Source organism: Salvelinus namaycush, chromosome 39 (genome assembly GCF_016432855.1).
Source record: "Salvelinus namaycush isolate Seneca chromosome 39, SaNama_1.0, whole genome shotgun sequence".
NCBI classification, from domain to species: Eukaryota; Metazoa; Chordata; class Actinopteri; order Salmoniformes; family Salmonidae; genus Salvelinus; species Salvelinus namaycush.
In genome coordinates this window covers 14826258-14851240 of record NC_052345.1, presented here as the reverse complement: position 1 = coordinate 14851240, position 24983 = coordinate 14826258, and the positions used below count along the sequence as shown (strand labels likewise).

The window sequence follows — 24983 nt, the reverse complement described above, 5'->3', positions numbered from 1 at the left end:
GGTGAAGTTCTGCAGAGATGGTTGTGTTTCTGGAAGGTTCTCCCAGCACTACAGAGGAATGTCAGAGCTCTGTCAGAGTGACCATCGAGTTCTTGGTCACCTCCCTGACCAAGGCCCTTCTCCCCCGATTGCTCAGTTTGGTCGGGCGGCCAGCTCTAGGAAGAGTCTTGGTGCTTCTAAACTTCTTCAATTTAAGAATGATGGTGGCCACTGTGCTCTATTCCTTCAGCCTCATGGCTTGGTTTTTGCTCTGACATGCACTGTCAACTGGAGGTCGACCGATTTCTGATTTTTCAATGCCGATACCGATAATTGGAGAACCAAAAAAAGCCGATACCGATTAATCGGCTGATTTTTATACATAAACTATAGTTTTGGCAAGTCGGTTAGGACATCTACTTTGTGCATGGCAAGTCATTTTTCCAACAATTGTTTACAGACAGATTATTTGACTTATAATTCACTGTATCACAATTCCAGTGGGTCAGAAGTTTACATACACTGTTGACTGTGCCTTTAAACAGTTTGAAAAATTCCAGAAAATTATGTAATGGCTTTAGAAGCTTCTGATAGGCTAATTGACATCATTTGAGTCAATTGGAGGTGTACCTGTGGATGTATTTCAAGGCCTACCTTCAAACTCAGTGCCTCTTTGCTTGACATCATGGGAAAATCAAAAGAAATCAGCCAAGACCTCAGAGAAAAGAATTGTAGACCTCCGCAAGTCTGGTTCATCCTTGGGAGCAATTTCCAAATGCCTGAAGGTACCACGTTCATCTGCACAAACAATAGTACAAGTATAAACACCATGGGACCACGCAGCCATCATACCGCTCAGGAAGTAGACGCGTTCTGTCTCCTAGAGATGAACGTACTTTGGTGCGAAAAGTGCAAATCAATCCCAGAACAACAGCAAAGGACCTTGTGAAGATGCTGGAGGAAACAGGTACAAAAGTATCTATATCCACAGTAAAACGAGTCCTATATTGACATAACCGGAAAGGCAGCTCAGCAAGGAAGAAGCCACTGCTCCAAAACCGCCATAAAAAAGCCAGACTACGGTTCGCAACTGCACATGGGGACAAAGATCGTACTTTTTGGAGAAATGTCCTCCGGTCTGATGAAAGAAAAATAGAACTGTTTGGCCATAACGACCATCGTTATGTTTGGAGGAAAAAGGGGGATGCTTGCAAGCCGAAGAACACCATCCCATACGTGAAGCACGGGGGTGGCAGCATCATGTTGTGGGGGTGCTTTGCTGCAGGAGGGACTGGTGCACTTCACAAAATAGATGGCATCATGAGGGAGGAAAAGTATGTGGATATATTGAAGCAACATCTCAAGACATCATGTTGTTCTAATAGGCACTTTAGTATTGCCAGCCTAATCTCAGGAGTTGATAGGCTTGAAGTCATAAACAGAGTGTGAATCAAGCATGGCTAAGAGCTGCTGGCAAACACAGTAAAGTTTGAATGAAAGCGTACAAGCCTGCTACCGCCTACCACCGCTCAGTCAGACTGCTCTATCAAATCATAGACTTAATTATAATATAATAAACACAGAAATACGAGCCGTTGGTCATTTATATGTTCAAATCCGGAAACTATCATTTCGAAAACAAAACTTTTATTCTTTCAGTGAAATACAGAACCGTTCCGTATTTTATCGAACGGGCGGCAACCGTAAGTCAAAATATTGCTGATACATTGCACAACCTTCAATTTTATGTCATAATTATGTAAAATACTGGCATATTAATTCGCCAGGCGGCCCAAACTGTTGCATATACTCTGACTCTGCGTGCAATGAACGCAAGAGAAGTGACACAATTTCCCTAGTTAATATTGCCTGCTAACATGAATTTCTTTTAACTAAATATGCAGGTTTAAAAAAATGTACTTCTGTGTATTGATTTTAAGAAAGGCATTGATGTTTATGGTTAGGTACATTCGTGCAACGATTCAGCTTTTTTCACGAATGCGCTTTTGTTAAATCATCCCCCGTTTGGCGAAGTGGGCTGTGAATCGATGATAATTTAACAGGCACCGCATTGATTATATGCAACGCAGGACAAGCTAGTTAACCTAGTAATATCATCAACCATGTGTAGTTAACTAGTGATTGTGAAGATTGATTATAAAAAACAAGATAAGTTTAAATGCTAGCTAGCAACTTACCTTGGCTCCTTGCTGCACTCGCGTAACAGGTGGTCAGCCTGCCACGCAGTTTCCTCATAGAATGCAATGTAATTGGCCATAATCGGCATCCAAAAATGCTGATTTACAGATTGTTTTGAAAACTTGAAATCGACCCTAATTAATCGGCTATGCCGATGAATCGGTCGACCTCTACTGTTTCCTGTTTTTATTGTATTTATGTTTTGCAAAAATGTATAAAAACCTGTTTTCGCTTTGTCATTATTGGGTATTGTGTTGAGGAAATGTTTTTATTTAATCAATTTTAGAATAAGGCTGTAACATAACAAAATGTGGAAAAAGTCAAGGGGTCTGAATACTTTCCGAATGCACTGTACCACGGTTAACGCTTGATCAGGGTTGGGTTATAAAAAAATATCCGAAACTTTTAACATCCCACAGAGCACCATTAAATACATTATTAAAAAATGTAAATAATATGGCACCACAACAAACCTGCCAAGAGAGTGCCGCTCACCAAAACTCACAGACCAGGCAAGGAGGGCATTAATCAGAGGCAACAACGAGACCAAAGATAACCCTGAAGGAGCTGCAAAGCTCCACAGCGGAGATTGGCGTATCTGTCCATAGGACCACTTTAAGCCATACACTCCACAAAGCTGGGCTTTACGGAAGAGTGTCCAGAAAAAAACCATTGCTTAAAGAAAAAAATAAGCAAACACGTTTGGTGTTCACCAAAAGGCATGATGGAGAATCCCCAAACATATCGAAGAAGATACTCTGGTCAGATGAGACTAGAATTGAGCTAATTTGGCCATCAAGGAAAACGCTATGTCTGGCGCAAACCCAACACCTCTCATCATCCCGAGAACACCATCCCCACAGTGAAGCATGGTGGTGGCAGCATCATGCTGTGGGGATGTTTTTCATCGGCAGGGACTGGGAAACTGGTCAGAATTGAAGGAATGATGGATGATGCTAAATACAGGGAAATTCTTGAGGGAAACCTGTTTCAATCTTCCAGAGATTTGAAACTGGGACAGAGGTTCACCTTCCAGCAGGACAATGACCCTAAGCATACTGCTAAAACAACACTCGAGTGGTTTAAAGGGAAACATTTAAATGTCTTGGAATGGCCTAGTCAAAGCCCAGACCTAAATCCAATTGAGCATCTGTGGTATGACTTAAAGATTGCTGTACACCAGCGGAACCCATCCAACTTGAGGGAGCTAGAGCAGTTTTGCCTTGAAGAATGGGCCCAGTGGCTAGATGTGCCAAGCTTATAGACATACCCCAAGAGACTTGCAGCTGTAATTGCTGAAAGTGGCTCTACAAAGTATTGAGTTTGGGGGGGTGAATAGTTATGCATGCTCAAGTTTTTTGTTTTTTTGTCTTATTTCTTGTTCACTCACAATAAAAAATATTTTGCATCTTCAAAGTGGTAGGCATGTTGTGTAAATCAAATGATACAAACCCCCCAAAAATCTATTTTAATTCCAGGTTGTAAGGCAACAAAATTGAAAAAATGGCAGGGCGTGTGAATACTTTCGCAAGCAACTGTATTTTGCGCAATGATGCTGTCGGTGTGTTCGAAGCGTAATAGGCTGACCACACCGCTCGTGTTGCAAAATCAATTTAGAAATCCATGTTATTCAATTATTGCACCCACACTACTCGCGAGCGTCAACGTTGCCAAGGGCTAAAATAGGTTCTATTTCTGACGCAGATCGAGCTGCAAGTCCTGCCTCTCCCATCTCCTCATTGGTTTGTAGAAGCAGGTACCCACGTGCCATCTCCTCATTGGTTATACCCACATGGGTGACTGAAGACGAACAAGGTCAGTAGTAGTAATGCCCCTAATTTATGAAAGTTGCCAATCGCAATATAAAGTCAAGAGAAGAAAAAGCCTGGAAGGAAGAGAGATGACTAGAAACGATTCGGTTGACCGTTTTGTGTGTGGATTAATTGTCGCAGTTGAGGACTTTGGGCAAGTGCAAGCTAGCTAGCTAAACTGCCATACATGTTTAATGCTTTTCGACCTGTCCCCAAATTAATGTCATTGGTTCAGTTTCTTTTGATATTTTAACCTGCGTGTCGTGATCGCGTTTGGTGTGGGACGACAAAATAAATTTATGCACGATGGCGAGCCGGTTTGGGTTCCGTGTAAGGGCTGTGATAATGCAGGACGCAATGCAGAGTGCCTGGATACAGCTCTTAGACATGGTATATTGGCCATATACCACAAACCCCAGGAGGTGCTTTATCGCTATTATAAACTGGTTAACAATGTAATTAGAAGAGTACAATAAGTGTTTTGTCATACCCATGGTACATGTAAGGGATAAACACCAACGTTCTGTACATTACATGCAGCTGGACAAGGTGGACAGAGTCCTTTCTTCCAAGGTAACGTACAGAACGGAGGCGTTTATTCCGCTTATACCGTAGTTGCCAAAGAAAACAATATGAAAGCACACATTTCCCGGTAAAATTATTTATCTTTTGCTGACATTTTCATTTATATAAACAAATTCATACTTTATCATCTTTTGGTCGCTAGCAACGTGACCTAGTCATTCGTTCTTTATGTTCTGTTGTCATTCTCGCTGGCAACATTCCTATCCCTTGCTTGCGGCTAACACAGTCACTACCTCTGCAGGCAGAATAACAGCAAAGTAGCTGTTTTCTATTGACATTCATTTGGATACATCCATAACAATGAGCTGATAATGCCCGGCATAGCTAGAAAACATCTTTCCACTAGATGTTGGAACATTGCTGCGGGGACTTGCTTCCATTCGGCCACAAGAGCATTAGTGAGGTCGGGCACGGATTTTGGGCGATTAGGCCTAGTTCATAGTCGGAGTTCCAATTCATCACAAAGGTGTTCGATGGGGTTGAGGTCAGGCCTACTACCAGGCAAGATCTGAACACAAATCAGATGACATAGTGACTTTGGTGCATCTAGACCAGTCTTTTCAATACGATGTCCGTATTCTGATACTGTAGCAGAAGTCACATGTAAGTATCAAGTGTAGACACCAGGTCGTGTCTACACTTGACACGTACATGCAACTTATGGTTTCAGCAGGGGTTTGGGGTCACTTAGAAATGTCCTTGTTTTGTAAAAAGAAAATCACTTTTTTTGTCCATTAAAATAACATCAAATTGATCAGAAATACAGTGTAGACATTGTTAATGTTGTAAATGACTATTGTAGCTGGAAACGGCTGATTGTTTTTATGGAATATCTACATAGGTATACAGAGGCCCATTATCAGCAACCATCACTCCTGTGTTCCAATGGTACGTTGTGCTAGCTAATCCAAGTGTATCATTTAAAAAGGCTAATTGATCATTAGAAAACCCTTTTGCAATTATGTTAGCACAGCTGAAAACTGTTGTGCCGATTAAAGAAGCAATACAACTTTATTTAGACTAGTTGAGTATCTGTAGCATCAGCATTTTTGGGTTTGATTACAGGCTCAAAATGGCCAGAAACAAAGAACTTTCTTCTGAAACGCGTCAGTCTATTCTTGTTCTGAGAAATGAAGGCTATTCCATGCGAGAAATTACCAAGAAACTTAAGAAACAGACGTCTCACAAGTCCTCAACTGGCAGCTTCATTAAATAGTACCCGCAAAACACCAGTCTCAAAGTCAACAGTGAAGAGGCGACTCCGGGATACTGGGATTCTAGGCAGAGTTGCAAAGAAAAAGCCATATCTCAGACTGGCCAATAAAAAGAAAATATTAAGATGGGCACAAGAACACAGACACTGGACAGAGGAACTCTGCCTAGAACGCCAGAATCCCAGAGTCGCCTCTTCACTGTTGACTTTGAGACTGGCGTCCCCCTTCACTTCTAAAACCAAAGTTGCGGCCCTGGCTCTCAGAATATGAAGATTTCATAGGGGTCTAGACGCAGCGAAGTGGCTTTGTGCTGATTGTGTTCAGATCTTGCTGATCACTTCAGGACGTGGTCAGGAATGCATTGCGGACTTCTCCTCAGTCCGGATGCAATCAGGCTACCGAAAGCGCATACAGGTGGCGACGTTATAAGCACTCCTCCCACAAGTCTCCATAAAACTTGTGTTTTGGGACCGACTGGCACCATTTCATTATAACTTGAGGAAATTCGTTCCTAGCATGTGAGGAACGTGATTGCTGGCCTCATAAATGCTAACTATGTTCAGAATACTAAACCTGCATGAATCTGATGCAGAACCTCTAATACTAAGCTAGGTAGCTAACGCTGCAAGCTGTCATTTTCAGAACATTCTGTGAGCGTGACAGAAGCATATAGCCCAATAATTGTTTTTATCATAACCAAACACATGACCTTATTCTTAATTAATTAATTCTTAATTTGAAAGCAGTAACTATAAAACGATTGTTTACCTCCTGTCTGCAACCTCACCCGCGCTCTTCGTCTTAGGCCTGAAAGAGGGTTCCATCTCATTATGTTCGCAGTGTCATTTCAGATTTTGAGGCGTCAAACAAGTTCCACGTACGCTACCAAAGACTGACAGAATGTTTGACTTCAAATACAATTGCATAAAAATGTATATATTAGCTAGCACAAAAGTAACGATCTAGCTAGCCAAAGACAAAAAGTATTTTATTTTTCTGCTGTACCTGCTTCTGTAGATTTTTCACCTTATGATTAAAATTCCAATACTGCCGCCAACAGGACGGAGTGTGAAGCATAGTTTAGAGCATCAGCACGACTTCCACACTGAAGTAACTTTTTGAGAAAAAGAAATAAAATAACTCTTTATTTGTATATATACACAGTGAAAGAGGATCCAGAGAAATGGGTTAAGAGTTTTTCCTGACCAAATGACCAGCCTAGGAAAATCTCCAGGACCTAATTAAAGCGAAAAGCCTATATAGGCAATCAATTTTGCTAGTCAGATCACGTTGTCAAGAAAAGCCCGACCGTACCCATGCTACTACAGATAAATGCAATCTGAAAAAAAATCTTCACTATGTAGCCTTAAAGGATGTGGCTCAAAGATTACAAATCTATAAATGGTTGATAGGTAACAATGTAAGCCAACTGATGTCCATAGGGTCTGGATGGGTCTGCAGCAGGTTCTATTCTAGTGGGAGGAGATCATGGTGCCAAAGTGAAGATCTGCAGAAAAGAGAAAGAGTTCGGACGAATTACTTGCTATGACAGAAAAACAATCATGCATTCTTGATTTGATAAGAGAATCATTGCATAACTGACCCAAATCAAATATTCCAGGGTCATTAACTTAAGACACAACTCAATTTTCCAAATTTCTCCAAAGTGGAGTGAATAGATGGACGGAATAGATGGAGTATTTATACGGCTTTTACTTACAACAAACTGCCTTTGAGTTTATGTTGGTGTTTGTTGCGTCGATTTCCGCTTCATCTTCAGGTTGAACTCTTCAAGCTGAGAAATGGTAAACACTCACATGTCAACAAAAATATGACTGAATGGTGAATAATATCGTTAGTAAAAAGACATAAGCAATAATGACAAAACTGAGAACAGCATAGAAGTAAGCAAAGGTCTTTCATACCAACGATAATACTGTACTTCCAGAAGTAATTACACAAACCTTCTTCTTTAGTTTCCCCTTAATCGCTTCTTCAGGCATTGTTTTTTTCTCCCCTTCAACATTGCTCTCTGCCTCCGCTTCAGAGAGGGCCCTGGGATACCTTGCAGCCAACTGAGCGGCCACTTTCGCTGCAGCTCTTGCAATCAGTCCATCTCTCTTCCCTTGGAGATCTCGATATATTCTCCTCTTTCTCAGAACCTCTTTCCTGTATTTATTACACCTTACTTCAAGCGCCTGCCTGTTTCTCGTGACTCTTGACCGTCTCATGCGGCGCTTGCTGCCCTTGGGCACCACCGTCTTAACGTAATGCAGACAGCGGGGGGGTGACGGCTCCTTCAGTTGTTGGACCTTGCTCAAGGAGATGGGGCCTGGGGTCAACACTTTCAGTGCTGGCGTCAGTACAGCCGTGCTTGTGAACTTGAGTTCGCTATTGGGCTGGGTAGATGTGACCTGGGGGTTGCTAGCAGTCTGGATGTATGTAAGCTGGCGGGTGCTAGCGGGCTTGGTAGATGTGACCTGGGGGTTGCTAGCGGACTGGATGTATGTAAGCTGGCGGGTCCCACCAGGCTGGGTAGATTTGACCTGGGGGTTGCTAGCTGGCTGGATGTATGTAAGCTGGCGGGTGCTAGCGGGCTTGCTGTTTGGGAGTTGGAGGTTCATGAGCTGGAGCAGGTTGCCAGTGGACTTGGTGTTTAGCTGCTGGAGGGTGCCAGTGGGCTGGTTGTATGGGAGTGGGATATATGCTAACTGGTGGTTACTGGCAGGCTGTGCAGATGAGAGCTGGAGGTTGCTAGCAGCTTGGGTGTATGCGTATGTCTGGCTTAAGGCTGCTGTGCTATTAGAGTAATTTGGTGGGGCGCTGGGGTAGGGTGGATACCCAGGGGGGGGGTATGGGAAGGGAGGCATAATACCAGGGGGCATAATACCAGGGGGCATAATACCAGGTGGCATAATACCAGGGGGCATAAAGCCAGGGGGCATAAAGCCAGGGGGCATAAGGCCAGGGGGCATGGTACCAGGAGGCATAAGGCCAGGGGGCATGGTACCAGGAGGCATAAAGCCAGGGGGCATGTTACCAGGGGGCATGGTACCAGGTGGCATGGTACCAGGAGGCATAAAGCCAGGGGGCATGTTACCAGGGGGCATGGTACCAGGGGGCATAAGGCTAGGGGGCATGGTACTAGGAGGCATAAGGCCAGGGGGCATGGCGCCAGGGGGCATGGTACCAGGGGGCATGGTGCCAGGGGGCATAAGGCCAGGTGGCATGGTGCCAGGGGGCATGGTACCAGGGGGCATGGTGCCAGGGGGCATAAGGCCAGGTGGCATGGTGCCAGGGGGATAACCCCAACCTGGAGGGAAGGCATTGGCGTAGGGGCTGCTGGTATAGAGAGAGAACTGGGTGGTGGAGAAGGTTGCCATCATAGATGCATTAGGAGGGTGAGAAAGAGGATATATAGGGTCCTTAGAGTATGTGTTGAGCTCAGCAGAGCTTTCCTTGGACTTGTCCCTATACCAATCCATGTCACTTTCTTTGTCCCAGTCCCTGGTACTACAGCGCCTGTCCCTGTCTCTGTCCCTGTTACTAGAGCGTCGGTCCCTGGCTCGGTCCCTGTTACTAGAGCGCCTGTCCCTGTCTCGGTCCCTGTTACTAGAGCGCCTGTCCCTGTCTCTGTCCCTGGTACTAGAGCGCCTGTCCCTGTCTCTGTCCCTGGTACTAGAGCGCCTGTCCCTGGTACTAGAGCGCCTGTCCCTGGTACTAGAGCGCCTGTCCCTGGTACTAGAGCGCCTGTCCTCGTCTCTGTCCCTGGTACTAGAGCGCCTGTCCTCGTCTCTGTCCCTGGTACTAGAGCGCCTGTCCTCGTCTCTGTCCCTGGTACTAGAGCGCCTGTCCTCGTCTCTGTCCCTGGTACTAGAGCGCCTGTCCTCGTCTCTGTCCCTGGTACTAGAGCGCCTGTCCTCGTCTCTGTCCCTGGTACTAGAGCGCCTGTCCTCGTCTCTGTCCCTGGTACTAGAGCGCCTGTCCTCGTCTCTGTCCCTGGTACTAGAGCCCCTGTCACTGGTACCAGAGGGCCTGTCTCTCTCACTGTCCCTGGTATCAGAGTGCCTATCTCTCTCGCTGTCCCTGGTTCTAGAGCGCCTGTCCCTGTTGCTGTCCCTGGTACTAGAGCGTCTGTCCCTGTTGCTGTCCCTGGTACCCGAGTGCCTGTCCCTGTCTCTGGAACCAGAGTGTCTGTCTCTGTCCCTGGTACTAGAGTGCCTGTCCCTGGGACCAGAGCGCCTGTCCATGGTATTAGAGCGCCTGTCCCGGTCTCTCTCAGATTTGTCCCCGTCTCTCTCTCGGTCTCTCTCAGAACTGGCCCAGTCTCTGTCCCGGTCTCTTTCTCCATTTCTCTTAGATCTGTCCCCCTCTGTGTCCTCGTCTCGTTCTCTGTCCCAGTCTCTAGCACTAGAGTGCCTGTCTGACGTCAAGGGACTCCTCTCCTGGTCTCTCTTCATTCCGTATAGCTTCTCCTTGGTCCGGTCTGTCAGTCGGCCCAACTCCTCCACCCCCAGGTCTAGCCCGATGGACTCCAGCAGGCTCTGGAGCTGGCCATGTGGGAGATCCGGCCTCCTTTCTCCACGAATGTGTGAGTGACTGTTGTCTTGTGGCAGAGCTCTACTCTGGGGCCCCAAGCAATCCTGAGAGTTCTGAGCTGGGGCCTCCGTATACTCACTCCTGTAGGCAGTCTTGGGATGGCCCTCCTGAATAGGGGGTAACTCATTCACGTTGTTGACAATCTTTGAGAGCTTGTTGATGTCCACCCCTTTGTTGAGGACATTGAGGAAGCGCTGGAAGCCTGTGGCTGCTGTGTCCTGCTCCTGTGTCCTGAATGAGTAAATGGTGGATTCGTGTTGTTTATCCTCAGGGACCTAACAAGAGACATGAGAGAATATCAATGGATAACCATCCACTAAGACAGCTGCTTGCTTTATAGCTTAAAAATGGATGAAGGTTGACATGATTCATACCAGTTATATGGTCAAGTTCTGCAAAGAAGGACATAGGCAAAGTACAGTTGGCCCAGAACCGAGTAGAATGTCTGGCCCTTAAATGTACACGGAGGGCTAACATCCGCAACATGTATGTCAGTCTCTCCTGGCTCAAAGTAGTCTGTCTATCAAGAATTTTGACAGTAACCCTCAAAAAAGTAATTCATATTAACGCTTTTAATTTCCATAGGTAAGCTAAGTGTTTGTTTCTTGGGCTTCGGGAATGTGAATGAAAAAGTGCCTCGGGCCTTCAAAAAAATAAATCACTGATTGAGGGGATATCGGTGAACAAATGCCGTGGTTAAGGCTACGACGGCGCCAGTGCAATGAGTGGAGCTTACTCAGGGGTTCAACAGCTCATATCAGACCGAGAACCTAATGCGTCAAAGTTAGTTCCTTATGAGTTTTAGTTTAGAAAACGATCTCTCCGCAGAAGCGACTGTTACAGGATTGTAAACACAGCTTGATTGCCATAGCAACATTCGGGAAACTGGGCAGAAGTGAGTTGTGCTTCAAATACAGCAGTTCTGCAACACCTTTAATTGGACCTCTCATTCTCCTTCATTGCCGGCTTCAACACGTTATGGAAAGAAATGAATGTATTGGAAGCTCTGGGGACAGGTCGTCCTGGATACTGGACAGACAAAAAAAGCGGTTTGCGATTTCGTTCATACTGGTGAACCGGTGCTTGAGTTGTGTGGTTGCAAATATCAACAGTCCCTTATCTCAGGTATATCTTGGCATGCATTATTCAAGAACACATTTACATTTTCAAATCAAATCAATTTTTATTTGTCACATACACATGGTTAGCAGATGTTAATGAGAGTATAGCAAAATGCTTGTGCTTCTAGTTTTTGTGCAGCGCAATGGACATAGGCCTATAATGAAACATGCCAGGAAAGACTGTCTGGGTTGGCAATACTCCGTATAGAAAACAGTCGGGTCCGCAACCTGGACTTACAGGCCGTTGTGAAAAGATTTGCACAAAAAATTTTGAGGACTTCAGGAGACTCTCTCAAGTTAGATTTAATTTACCTTGAATATTGCAGCCCATTTGTGTAGGCTATTAGCCAGACAAAACCCGCTGAGTTCAACAATAAATAGTGGCTGATTTTACCCTCAAGCCAAGTACTTTTTCCCCTGTTTTTTTTTTATTTTATTTAACTAGGCAAGTCAGTTTACAACAAATTCTTACTTACAATGATGGCCTAGGAACAGATTTTTACCTTGTCAGCTCGGGGATTCGATCAAGCAACCGATTACGAGTCCAACGCTCTAACCACTAGGCTACCTGCTACCTTTATAAAACGCAGCTAAATAGCAGCTAAATACAGTACATGGCTATAGATAGTACACTGAATAATGAAAGAATCCCTAGTAAACTAGTGTTTTGAGGGTGGACCTACTTATTTGGCACTAATAGACTGGTTTTACTCACAACAACGTTCCATCTAAGCTAGGCGAGAGCACGAGGACGGCTCATGACATGCAGGTTCAGGTAGCCTATACAGGACAGTTGTATATTATTTTAAAAATCCATTGGTAGCTGATTAGTATGCTGTTGCATAAAAACATGAATCTACAATCTGAATGTTGAATTTTAATTACTGAACAAGTAATCACATTATTGCCACCAGTCAGCAGTCTAAAAATGGCAGCATTGCGACATGTATAGGTTCGTGAAATGTTAGGCTTAACATGAGAAAATGACTACCAACTACGCCTACCAATAAACATTTATCCATTAGCCAAAGCAAAGCTATAGATGCCTTCGCAATTTCAGCACCATGGACAGCCATCGTTTATTTTAGGGGGGGGGGGGGGGGGGGGGGGGGGGGGGGGGGTCAAAGAAACTGTGTTACACTGGGGGTATTGAGGTATTGAAAGTATCAAACTATCTGTTCAATAAGTTAACACACAGCTCAGACACCCATACATACTCCACAAGACATGCTAGTATGCTGCCAGGATTCTCTTCACAGTCCCCAGATCCAGAACAGAGGCTAGGAAACGCACAGTACTATATAGAGCCATGACTACATGGAAATCTCTTCCAAAATGTAACGTAGTAGTGGAGCAATGTATATTTGTATGTACAATTGTGATGTAGTGGTGGGAATCTGCATTTGTATGATGCACAATGTTTTTGCATGATGTGATGTTTTGTGTGTTCCCCCAGGAAGAGTAGCTGCTGCCTTGACAACAGCTAACGGGGTGCCTAATAAAATACTAAACTGGGGTTTGTAGTAGTAGATGTAGTATATAGTAAGTGAGAGGGTTAGTTGTGCGTGAGTTTTGTGTGTCGGAAATTCAACCCTACACTCAATTTCTGGTCTGTATTTCGACTGCCAACGCATGGAAAAGAAGAATCCACTTGGCAAACCACACTATTTTCCTAACTTGCAAAATGTATAATATATGCATCGTCAAAATAAAACCTGAAGTTTGGTAATTGAGAGAATTTGTAAGGAATGCTTGGATGTGGATGCATGTGGTAGGTCAGACAGTTTAGTTGGTCGTCATACCCGTTACATTGAATTAAACTTGTAAAAACATGATATAAAAGAAATCCAGTCCACGTATTTTAGAAGCAGATCAGAGTTTCCTAGCAACTAGCTAGCTTACGTCAGATTAGCTAACGTTAGCTAATGTCATTTTCAGAGCAGGCTGGCTATTTAAACATAAATATGCCAGTCAGGAAGGTACCGGCAAATAAATTAAATCACCAAATGTAAATAGTCACATTGCCAATACTTCTAGAAATGCATGTGCAAGAACAGACAAAACGGATTATTTACCTTCTCGCCTTTCCTCCTGGTAGCATCGCGCAGGTCTTCATCATTATATGTTGTGTGTCGTCTCATTCTGGATTTTGACGGTTCAGATATTTGATCGCCCTACCACTGAGCTCTTTGACTTGAAAACCAAATTGTAGTATTATAGTGTAGAAATAAAAAGGTTTAGAAACTATGGTTTTACAGCTAGTTAGCTTTTCCAGTCATACCTCTCCAGCGGGGTTGGGAGAAAGCGGATGTTTCCGGTTTTCACGGATACAGTATTTTCAACCTAACTTCCGTTTCCACTGAAAAACGGATGTGGGGACTCCGTAAGGTCAGAGAGCAAGAGGCAAAGCGTGAGGTTTTACTCCGCCCAAACTCTAGCCATTAAAATAAGCCCAGGAAAAGAGGCATTTTTGTATTGAGGTCAATGAGAGTGTGTCGAATTTGGTCAACAAAAATTGTAATTGCTAATTTGTTACATCAGGCTTATTTGATCGAATATAAGTTCCGTAGTGGCTAGGTTGATACGAATGCACTGATTTAAGTGGATGCACGTGGCATTTCGGCAATTTAAAAAAAAGAAAGACTTTATATTGGAGTTGGGCCATGGAGATAGAGGACACATCATGGATATAACTTGTCTTAGCATGGACATTGAAATTGAGGGCTTCCACTATTTTAAAGTAGTCAACTGGGTGGGCATTCCTATGAGTTGGAAGAAATCAGACAATGAAAAAGAAAATGTACTGATACAATAATAGCTCCGATAGAATTATGAGTCTTCTTTCAATCTCTACGGCTGTTGTTCAAACGCGTATCTGCCCTCTCATTGGCTGAATGGTCCCACCTGATCTCGCCTCCTCCAACCTGGCTTCAATCTATGAGGACATGTAATTTCAATTTCCACTGTTAGATCGGTCACTCAAAAATCTTGTCAATATAATAGGCAAACTTTTGTTAGGTTACTTCTGAAGTTATTAGTTAAGATATTTTATAGGATTGGAAGTGCAACACGTCCTGTTGGTGGCAGGATTTAGAATTTCCCCAACTTTAACAAAACTGTACAACATTTGTTGAATTCTTTACTAAATATGTCAGTACATACTGAAATACTGAATTGAATACACCAGTGTTTGTTTTAAACTACAGTGTTAATAAATACAGGACACATCAGCAGACAGAGCTAATATTTTATTAGTTCATTCTCATGGGGGCAGTCAGTCAACTAACCCCCATTCACTTGTAACAATGAATAGCACGTTTTACAAATGGCGTACTTACAGTAGGTGTTAAATGTGAAACAGATCTGCACAGTCACAGACATACAGTACCAGTCAAAACTTGACACACCAACTCATTCCAGGGTTTTTCTTTATTTTTACTATTTTCCACATTGTAGGATAATAGTGAAGACATCCAAACTATGAAATAACACATTTGGAATCATGTAGTAACCAAAAATGTGTTAAACAAATCAAAATATATTTTATATTTGAGATTCTTCAAAGTAGCTACACTGCATCAGATGACCTGGCCTCCACAATCCCCCGATCTCATGAGTTGGACCGCAGAGTAAAGGAAAAGCAGCCAACAAGTGCAAGGCATATGTGGGAACTCCTTCAAGACCGTTGGAAAAGCATTCCAGGTGAGGCTGGTTGAGAGAATGCCAAGAGTGTGCAAAGCTGTCATCAAGGAAAAGGATGGCTACTTTGAAGAATATCAAATGTATTTTGATTGGTTTAAACTTTTTTGGTTACTACATGACTCCATATGTGTTTCATAGTTTGGACATCTTCACTATTATTCTACAATGTAGAAAATAGTAAAATAAGAAAAACACTTGAATGAGTAGGTGTGTCCAAACTTTTGACTGGTACTGTACACTCCTGTAGTGGTCTATCACATACTCACTAATGTGGGGCGAGCATTGCTCCCGAAAGTGATACAAATGATAATGATGCTCCAATCCCATGAACGTTAAGACATTTATATTCTGTGTCAATGATGGATGGAATGGCATCAAGGGGGTTCGTATGCATGAGACGGGAGGGAACCAATCTAACAGGAGCACAGGACGTAACAGTCCCAGGGCCATCTCCTGCTGAACTGCAAGCACTAGCGATCTCCACATGAGGGCGCTGTAACAGAGAGCAACTGGAGGCAGCATTGGCGTAATGAGAAGGTCACTGTACTTCTGAAACAGAGACACACTACTACTACACACACACACACACACACACACACACACACACGGTTCTTACCTCCTCACTGGTAGAACTTCAGCTCCGTGTCCACACAGTCAAAGAACAGGTCCCCCAGTTCCTCTTCTGCTGGTGATTCTCCACTGAGCAGGGCTGATATGTCCGTCAGACACTGGCCCTCCAACATCCTCAACGTCTCAGTCAGAGCATTCCCTGCGTCCTGAGGGACAGAAACACACACACGCAAAAATACACACATGAATGCCCCCCCACACACAAGCACGTGCACAAGCAGAGAAGACCTGACAAACAGCAATTTGTGAAGTTTATAGGAAATTCTGAAAGTTCATAGTCGGTGACGTACGTCACATAATATCCATCAGTCCATACCCACACTCATCAATGTAAATATATATATATATATACCGGGTTGGTCTCCATAGTCTGCAGGGCCCCCTCATGGGCCTTGTACAGGTCGTGCCTGCGGTCCACTTGGCTCTGGAAGCGCGGCTGCTTCCTGACTGGGTCGTCTGGGCCGTACTGTGGGGAGATCACCCTCGACACTGGGGTCACAGACTCAGAGAAGATAAAAGGCTTGAAAACAGACCTGGCAGGACGGAGGACAGCCCGGTAGGAGGAGGGGAGGTGGTAAGGACCAAATGAAACACACAGACACAGAGAAACTCCTATCAGGAAGCAGTTTTGCCAAAGGGGGAAATTATGAAGATGAAAAAGAGCAATACAGAGATAAAAGGCAAAGAGCGTATCTGAGTCTGAATCTTAAGAAGCACTTCCAGATAGCCTGAGGGGTTCCTGGGCCTGGTTCCAAACCAATCCCTTTCCACCTCTCCTACACCCTTGTTGAGTCTCTCTTGCAAATCTGAAAGGACTGGAAAGGTATCAGCAAAATAGTAACATTACCACATAGCAATCTGGTAAGCTAGGAGGAGTTTCCTAAACATTTGTCACACACTTATCCAGCTCATTTAGATTAAACACAAGGAGCAGACAACAATGGGGTTAGGGTCAGAGTGATTCGTTTGGGACCAGGCCGGTGAGGTGACGCACCTGGAGGGGTCGGGGGTGGCAGTGAGGAAATGGATGCAGGGCAGGCTGGGGTTGCGGGGCAGGATGGACACCATGCTGCCAGTGGTGCGGAACCCCCCAGAGTCCATGCAGATCCCACTGGGCTTGTCCCTCAGGATGGACATCATCACCTCGGCCGTCACAGAACCTGGGGAACCCAGAAAATGTATCGTCTAAGTAGGTTATTAGTCGTCTATTTTTATTGGAAAGCCGACCGGAGAGGAAATGGCAGGAGACAGGAAATGACATTGCTAGTTACATTCAATTTACTTTCTATGGTAAGAGGGGATACCAGGCCTTTATTAAAAATAGCTGTATAAGCAATACGGCAACCAAACCAACCATGTATAGTGTTGTTAATAGAGCCTGCTTTAACATTATTTTGGGAGTTTTTACAGTTATAAGGAGTTGAATGTGTTGAATTAGATTAGAATAGAAAGAATAGTCTCCCTCACCATCATGCTGTTGGAGGAGCTGTGTGCCCCCACTGTAGCGCTTCTTGGCCAGTTCCATCCTGGCGGGGGGGTTTTCAGACTTGAACACCTCGTTGAAGCAGAACTCTCCCTCGCCGCTCCACCAACCCTGGGCCTGGGCCACACTCCGCAGCTCTGGGTGCTCCGCCGAGATATCCGTCCCGATGGTCAGCGCATTGGAGATGTTCTTCACCCCCTCTGTGGGAAGCAAAGACAGGTGGGGGGTGCATAGTTGTATGCTGCTGGTATAAGTTGCTCAGATATGCACAGTTCTAGGATCAGCTTACCCTCCCACTATCCTAACCACAACCATAAGGGTAAAACCACAAAACTAATCTCCCGTGGGCAGATTTTGCGAAGAGACTGAAATATCTGCAGAGACTGAATGGGATGTGTGAGATAAGGAGCAGCATTAGGTCCGGTTTTGGGGTTTTCGTCACTGGTTATTTGCACCTATCAGGATTGGGTGAAGGCGGTGCTTAAACTGCTTTGGTTCGCACGTGTGCCCACACAGACCGGAAGGGGGGGGGGGGGGGGGCTTTGGCTGAAATGTCTTTATGTGAGGGTGGAGACTTCATATTTGCCACTCTCAATTTCTAACACGGACTGTATGAACAAAGAAATTAATCACTCAGCTGACCAAGTTCCGTGAGATTTTACTCCTTAACAGAGATTACCCCGAAACGAACCTGTTTCAAAACTTCTGTCCACACTACAGCTCCAGTGACGTTAGAGCAATTTCCGCACCATGTAACTTCCTGTGCCACCCTCAGTCCCGCCCCCAACATCCATTCACACTACAGCTCCCACGGTGTTACAGCAGTTTCCTCACCATGTAACTTCCTGTGCCACCCTCAGCCCCGCCCCCAACATCCATTCACACTACAGCTCCCACGGTGTTACAGCAGTTTCCTCACCATGTAACTTCCTGTGCCACCCTCAGCCCCCCCCCCCCCCCCCCCCCCCCCACATTCATTCACACTACAGCTCCCACGGTGTTACAGCAGTTTCCTCACCTGTGACTTTCTGTGCCACCCAGAGCTTGCCGGCGGTCTCCAGGACCCAGGCCTCGTTGCGGTCCACCAGGAGGAAGGAGTTGTGGTAGCTGAAGGGCGCCGGGTCCTCCCTGCATGGCCCCCCCTGGCCGTGCTGCTCCAGCAGACCAGTGATCACACTCACCGCCCCCCAGGCACTGTCCGCACGCTCAAGCCCCAAGCTGTCAAGCAATAGAATAGAGTAGAGTAGAGTAGAGCAGAGTGGAGTAGAGTAGAATAAAGTAGAGTAGAGTAGAATACCGGTAGAATAGAACAGTGTTTCCCAAACCTGGTCCTCGAGTACCCCCAACAGTACACATTTTTTTTGTAGCTCTTGACAAACGCACCTCATTCAGCTCATTGAGGGCTTGACGATTAGTTGACAAGTTGAATCAGGTGGTCTTGTCCAGGGTTACAATCAAAATGTGTACTGTTAGGGGTACAGGAGGACTAGGGTTGGGAAACACTGGAATAGAATAGTGGTAGAATAGAATAGATCATGAGTAGAATAGAATGAAATAGAATAGAACATTCTGTCTTATACTATTCCCCGGACACAGTACATACACACAGCTGTGAGGCTGGTAGCAGCATAGGGTCAGCCACAGAGCAGCATAGGGTCAGCCACAGAGCAGCAACCCCTGGAGTAGGTTAGTCCTGCTGCTGCTATATCACTGCAGTCAGTGGTACAACAGGACCAACCTGTGGCTGCCATTGCAAACTGCTAACTGTTACATTGATTTGTTCAGCATTACACTTGAATAGGCTCCATGGTGCGTGAGCGTTACAAAATCCTTTAAAATGTTATGCTTATGACAATGTAAAGGCAGCTTTATGACATAAGTGAAAACACACTTGGGCCGGATTCAATCAAAACTCCCATAGAAATGTTTTGGCAGTTGGCCTATCTTTGTTTACACGACTAGTCCCTACGCACACATGTAAGTATTAACCTGTGATGAAGGAAGTCTACCTAGTACATTTACAGTAGCCCATCTGCTACTGCCTAGCCCTATTTTGCTTTTCTGACTACGGGCTGAAATACTTGCACATCTCCAGTTAGGATACCTACTATTCAACAAATTTACCAATGACATTAATGCATTGATTATTCACACCAAACTTTGAGTGATGTGATTCTGAAGTTAGTAAATTGATTCTTAAAGGGCAGCGCTTCTCTATCGTTCCTGGTCCTGGGATCCAATGTCTGAAATAGACCGGCCAGTCATTCAATCAGACCGCTCGGTCAGGAACCTGACCCAACAGCAAGCCCAGCCAGCTCAACTCGTCTCTCTATCTTTCGGACCAGGTGGTGATTCAGAAGTTAGGATTCACTTGGCCCCAAAACAACACTACTGTTTGGTATGCTGGCCTACGGTTAGCCGGGCTTACCGGACCAGGTCCATTCCTAGCAGGGCTTCCCCTGGATCGATAGCTTCGCGGGTCCACACAGCCTCATTCCCGATGCAAACCCCCTTGTCGTTGGCCCCCATCTCGGCCCCCCACAGCCAGGAAGGCCGGCTGAGGACCACAGCATGGGTGTGTTCTGCTTGGGGGATCTGAATGTACGTGCACTGCAGGAGGAGAGATGGAGACTTACATTGTTGTTCAATTCTCTTTTAATGTGATTGTATCATACATTTTACTGGCAAACCATACCAACACATACTCAGCCAATACCTCAAACCTGTCGTGTAAACCGTTGGTAACATAAAGGCGTGAAAATACATATAAATGATAGTCTATCATTCAAACTTTAAACTTAGTGAATAGTAAATTAGAACATGTTGATTGTGTATACCAAGGAGGGGTATTTTAGAGGTTTGATAATCCTTCTCCGTTATATTGCCCAGACTGACTGCTCACCAGTGAAAACAACTCTAATCCAATTAGTGATGTTGTTCACAGTGCAAAACACCTGTTGTGACCATTTTTAACATAAATGCCTACACTCTGACTACAGGCCTACATACAATGTTCAGAGGGCAGATGGATTTGAGTTCTTTAACCATGCTTTATCCAGGTTTAATCTCATTGAGATCAAATCTCTTTTTCAAGAGAGCCCCGATCCAAGATGGCAGCAGGATTGTAATTTGCAGCAGGGTCAATCTATGGGGAGAAGTGAAGCTAGGCCTAGTTTACCTCCAGCATGGTCCCAGATGGGTGACTGGTTGCTGGGTAGTAAAGAACCTCCTGGACCTCATCTCTAGGACGGTCAGAGTTCTTCCCAAAGATCACGTGATCATCTTGTGAGCCAGGGGGCAAGGACACAAAGCAGTCACACGAGAGGGGTGGCTCAGGCTCTGCCATCCTGCATGAACAAACAAACAAACAAAGGACAAACAAACACCATAACAAATATATTACCAGGAAATAAACCGCTATCATATCAGAAGTCAGGAGTTTTTCCCGGTCAGGACAAATTATCAGGAAAAAAATCCTAGCCTTAGTCATACATCGGTAAAATCAGGAACACTCATAGTTATGTTGGTCAATAAAAAAAGTATTTTATCTTTATTTAACTAGGCAAGTCAGTTAAGAACAAATTCTTATTTTCAATGACGGCCTAGGAACAGTGGGTTAACTGCCTGTTTAAGCAAACTCAAACATATACACATACTGTATATCACTGTCACTATCAGTTAGTCATGTTTTTACCATTTCTATTTCATTTCACACTATGTCTATTGTATATAGCCTAAGAAGCCTATAGAATGGGCACACATATAGAATGGGCACACGTGACATAAGGCATCCATCCCCTATACAGTATATTTAGGGCAGTCTCAGGTATAATATGTTCTTCCTGTCAACTAGTGCATTGCCCATCCCTTCTCAAACAGAGCGATAAGGAGGCTGTCTTGTGCACTGCACTTCTCGGTAATCTTTACAAATCCGAATGGTCCTTGCCGTCTCCTTCTTCTTATCAACATGGCTATTTAGTAACGCTAAAATGCGGAAACATTTTAAACAATGTGATCGAAGTCTTGTGGAGACGTGATAGCCTAAAATGGGCTTTAGTCAAATGTTTATTTAAGATAGGGCCTATATAAACGGTATCGTTAGCGATGTGCCCTTGCTGTCACTTCCCAGTTTCAGGAGATATCACGCTAAAATGCACAAATAAACGACTGTCATTTCATCTCAATCCAAGGGTTGGCTGTCGTTATAATCTGTTGAGTAATAGGGCTACTGTAGCTACTGATATGTTGCAAATTCCTACAGGAAAAATGTTACCTTTTTAATCGCAAAACCAGACGTGGTAGCTACGAGAAGGCAGATTGTAGTTGAGCTACTGTACCACGTGATCGTATCCAAAGGTTGTATTTAAAGGTCTAGTCTCGTTGATTACTTGTTGCAAATACATAACTGAAAAACAAGTGTATAGCCCTATTCAACAATTAGCCAACAAATGTTGCTGTAACAAGCGCACAATGAGATTGTTCCAAATAAAGTAATTGGGAACATTTCCGCATGATTCAAGAATACATCATCACAACTTTTTAGATTTGGGCCCTCTATATTCTATTATCAAATAGATAATTTAATTGCTCAAAAAGAGCATATCCATCCCATCCATGGCATGTAGGCTACACTGTAATGATTAATAACCAGTATGTTTTTATTCTCAGTGCACTAATAGCCTGGTCCCAGATCGGTTTGTGCTAACATGTCAAATCATTAGATGCGCCTGCTGAAAGCAAGAACAACTTCGAAAACCCGACATACTTATTACTCTCCTTCTGCTGCCACCTGTAGCCCAAAACTGTAAAAGCAACCAACACCAAAACAACTTTAAAACGTGCAGGCTTGCTGTCTTCAGGTTGTATGATCAATCATTTTTGATACTACTTATAGCTTACCTTTCACACACAAACACTTTTGCATATATCCCAATGCATTTTAATGGCCATAGGTTTAAATGGAGAGGACAGGTAAAAAATGGAGCCACTACTCCTCCAGAACCGTTAAAGCTAAAAACTCAATTCAATCTTTAAAACGTGCAGACCGGTTTAGAATGGTGTGTTTGTATACAGCTTTTTGATACTATGTATACCTTTTGAAAAAAAATGTTTGAAATGTGCATACATTTCCATAGATTTAAAGGCAAAATGTGGATTTGCCACCTGCTCTTGAACTGTCCCAGCTACAAACCCCAATCCAAAGTTGACATGTGCAGACTGAATCAACTTAGATTGCTTTAACACAGTTTGTTGCTACCATTCATACTTCATAAACTATAGCTTTTTATATTCCATTTTAAAGGCAGAATGCAGGTTTCAACATTCTAAACTGCCACAAAACATTCAGAATGTTCAAACTAAAGACCTTAGAGAGCTTAAAAACACATAATATGGCTAATGATGCTATAGTACTCACTCTATCTTACTGTACTAGCCCCCTATAACCAACTATAATAACTCCAAACCAACAAACCACCCCAAAATAGGTAACTATAACTAACCCATAGCCTATGAAAACCCTATTACTACCAATACTACTTCTACCATTACTACACCTGTTGCTACCACTACCACTATACTACTATTTCACAACCATAAATACTTCAAGACTTTCAAGCACACACATTTACTTCAGGAAATGTCATTTTCTAATTAATAAAAGTTATCCTTCAAGTAAGATTTGAAAACTTATGTATGAAGAACTTTCAAATTTGAGAGTAAACTCTCAAAAGGCTTTATGTTACTTTGTAAGAGAAACAACCAATTGAAAAGCAGCCTTTCTGGAAATGTGGACATAACCTCAGTGGCCTCAATAGGCCTCTATAGCATGTTGCTGGGTCAGGGATTTGAACAATGGAGCTAGCGATTCTTTGGGTTTGGTCAGGTATAAAAGAAAGGGTTAATCCAGGTAGGAAGTAAGTTCAGGAGCAGCAACCAGCAGCACAGTTAGCAAACATGTCCACCACCAACATGAACAGGGGCAAGGTAAGCACTGGGAAGGTTTTGAAAATACATACCAACATTTTTCTAGATTGGTATACAAAAGGGATCTAGCGCTCTAGCACCACAAACTAAAACATGAATGTTTGACTCATCCCAATATCCTGGTTGCCATTGTGACTGAATAGTAGACTATCCCACATTTCTATAAAATGTTTCTTTCATACAATTGTTTAATTCATAGAAATTATTCCATTATATTTTCAGATCGTCTTCTACGAGGACAGGAACTTCCAGGGTCGTTCCTATGAGTGCAGCAGTGACTGCAGTGACATGAGCTCCTACCTGAGCAGGTGCCACTCCTGCAGGGTTGAGAGTGGCTGTTGGATGCTGTACAACCGCAACAACTACATGGGAAACCAGTACTTCATGAGGAGGGGCGAGTACCCTGACTACATGCAGCACTTTGGAATGAGTGACTGCATCAAGTCCTGCCGCATGATCGCCATGGTAGGTCGAAAATATCTAATCTTAAAATAGTCACCTCTTGTCATTGACGGTAAAACATATTTATAATGGTCACACTCTCATATTAAGCAACGTTCTAAATAATTATCTCATCTATGAAACCTGTACTTTTATCCTAACAGCACAGAGGAAACTACAGGATGAGGATCTACGACAGAGAGAACTTTGGAGGGCAGATGCACGAGATGATGGACGACTGTGACAACATCATGGATCATTACCGCATGTCCAAATGCCAGTCCTGCAACGTGATGGAAGGCCACTGGCTGATGTACGAGCAGCCCCACTTCAGAGGCAGGATGATGTACATGAGGCCTGGAGAGTACAGCAACTTCAGCATGGGCATGGGAATGGGAGCCATGGGCGGCATGAGTGGTATGAGGTTCATGAGCATGAGGCGTATCATGGACTCCTGGTACTAAATACCCGTAGCAAGTAAAGCCATTGAATAAAATAATTCACAAACCTATTAAATCTTTCCCTTTTTTTGTGTGACAAAAAAATGTGCCTGCTGATTTGTTGTCCTCACACCTGCATCCCTTGTCATATACTGTCCCTTACATATGTATTTGGACAGTGAAGCTAAGAATGAACATTTTGAATATTTTGGATTTGAGATCAAATGTTTCATATGATGCGACAGTACATAATGCCATATTTTATTTGAGGGTATTTTCATTTAGCGCAGGAAGATTCGCAGCAACAGCAGAATGATCAAATTAAGATATGACATATCTATGTATCTAGTTGTCACTCATTGTGGTGCAAAACATGCACCAGGCCTTCTATGCAAATTGTTTCAGTGCTAAAACTCTCAATGTTACATCACAGTTGGTGGTCTTGTAGCTGGACTAGACTGTCAGCCTCAGGACTCTGATCCTGTCTGTGAGTTTATTTGTTTTGACAATGATACTCCACGGAAGTAACTTGGCAATACAAAAGGAAACGATATAAACCAGCCAAACAGCATTTCTGAAATTGCTGTCAAAATTAAGTTTAGGACATTGTTATTACCCTCTGTTACTAATATGTTTGGCTCCAGTGAAGGGGTTGAGTCCATTCCAAGTCTACAAGTCTCTTCGCGCTTTTGATCAATAGCTAAATTATTTCCCTTTGTTGTCTAAGCCTAATAGGGTGTCGTCCACACATACGAAAGGATACTTGTGAAGTGAAGTATAAACACAAACACCTT

General features: G+C 43.9%; 3 protein-coding genes across 4 annotated transcripts; 1 reads left to right on the top strand and 2 right to left on the bottom strand.

Moving 5' to 3' along the window:
* Positions 1–6755: 6755 nt before the first annotated feature.
* LOC120032632 (YLP motif-containing protein 1-like) lies at positions 6756–13819 on the bottom strand. Of its 2 annotated transcripts, XM_038978809.1 has the most exons (5): positions 13584–13819; positions 9775–10662; positions 7753–9741; positions 7509–7583; positions 6756–7295 (listed from the first exon to the last, which is right to left on the bottom strand). In XM_038978809.1, the coding sequence occupies exons 1-4, from the start codon at positions 13647–13649 to the stop codon at positions 7527–7529; spliced, it is 3000 nt and encodes a 999-aa protein (XP_038834737.1). In that variant the 5' UTR covers positions 13650–13819; the 3' UTR covers positions 6756–7295; positions 7509–7526. The 2 variants fall into 2 exon arrangements, with proteins under 2 accessions (XP_038834737.1, XP_038834736.1); XM_038978808.1 differs by having other exon boundaries at positions 7753–10662.
* Positions 13820–15373: 1554 nt separating this feature from the next.
* LOC120032886 (secernin-2-like) lies at positions 15374–21703 on the bottom strand. The gene is made up of 9 exons (XM_038979114.1): positions 21597–21703; positions 20502–20670; positions 19752–19933; positions 18342–18541; positions 17308–17523; positions 16835–17000; positions 16193–16373; positions 15827–15986; positions 15374–15703 (listed from the first exon to the last, which is right to left on the bottom strand). Exons 2-8 carry the CDS (start codon positions 20667–20669, stop codon positions 15831–15833), a joined length of 1269 nt encoding a protein of 422 aa, XP_038835042.1. The 5' UTR covers position 20670; positions 21597–21703; the 3' UTR covers positions 15374–15703; positions 15827–15830.
* A 1575-nt stretch (positions 21704–23278) lies between these two features.
* LOC120032724 (gamma-crystallin M2-like) lies at positions 23279–24214 on the top strand. The gene is made up of 3 exons (XM_038978915.1): positions 23279–23303; positions 23508–23773; positions 23914–24214. Exons 1-3 carry the CDS (start codon positions 23279–23281, stop codon positions 24211–24213), a joined length of 591 nt encoding a protein of 196 aa, XP_038834843.1. The 3' UTR covers position 24214.
* Positions 24215–24983: the final 769 nt, after the last annotated feature.

Coding starts and splice junctions, on each gene's coding strand:
- LOC120032632 (XM_038978808.1), bottom strand. CDS start 13,649: ATGAGACGACACACAACATATAATGATGAAGACCTGCGCGATGCTACC. Junction 10,663..13,583: donor CCAGGAGGAAAGGCGAGAAG/GTAAATAATCCG, acceptor GTCTCTTGTTAG/GTCCCTGAGGATAAACAACA. Junction 7,584..7,752: donor AGGGGAAACTAAAGAAGAAG/GTTTGTGTAATT, acceptor ACCATTTCTCAG/CTTGAAGAGTTCAACCTGAA.
- LOC120032886 (XM_038979114.1), bottom strand. CDS start 20,669: ATGGCAGAGCCTGAGCCACCCCTCTCGTGTGACTGCTTTGTGTCCTTG. Junction 16,374..16,834: donor GCCACCCCCGACCCCTCCAG/GTGCGTCACCTC, acceptor CCGTCCTGCCAG/GTCTGTTTTCAAGCCTTTTA. Junction 15,987..16,192: donor AGACTATGGAGACCAACCCG/GTATATATATAT, acceptor TCTGTCCCTCAG/GACGCAGGGAATGCTCTGAC.
- LOC120032724 (XM_038978915.1), top strand. CDS start 23,279: ATGTCCACCACCAACATGAACAGGG. Junction 23,304..23,507: donor CACCACCAACATGAACAGGG/GCAAGGTAAGCA, acceptor TTTAATTCATAG/AAATTATTCCATTATATTTT. Junction 23,774..23,913: donor CCTGCCGCATGATCGCCATG/GTAGGTCGAAAA, acceptor TTATCCTAACAG/CACAGAGGAAACTACAGGAT.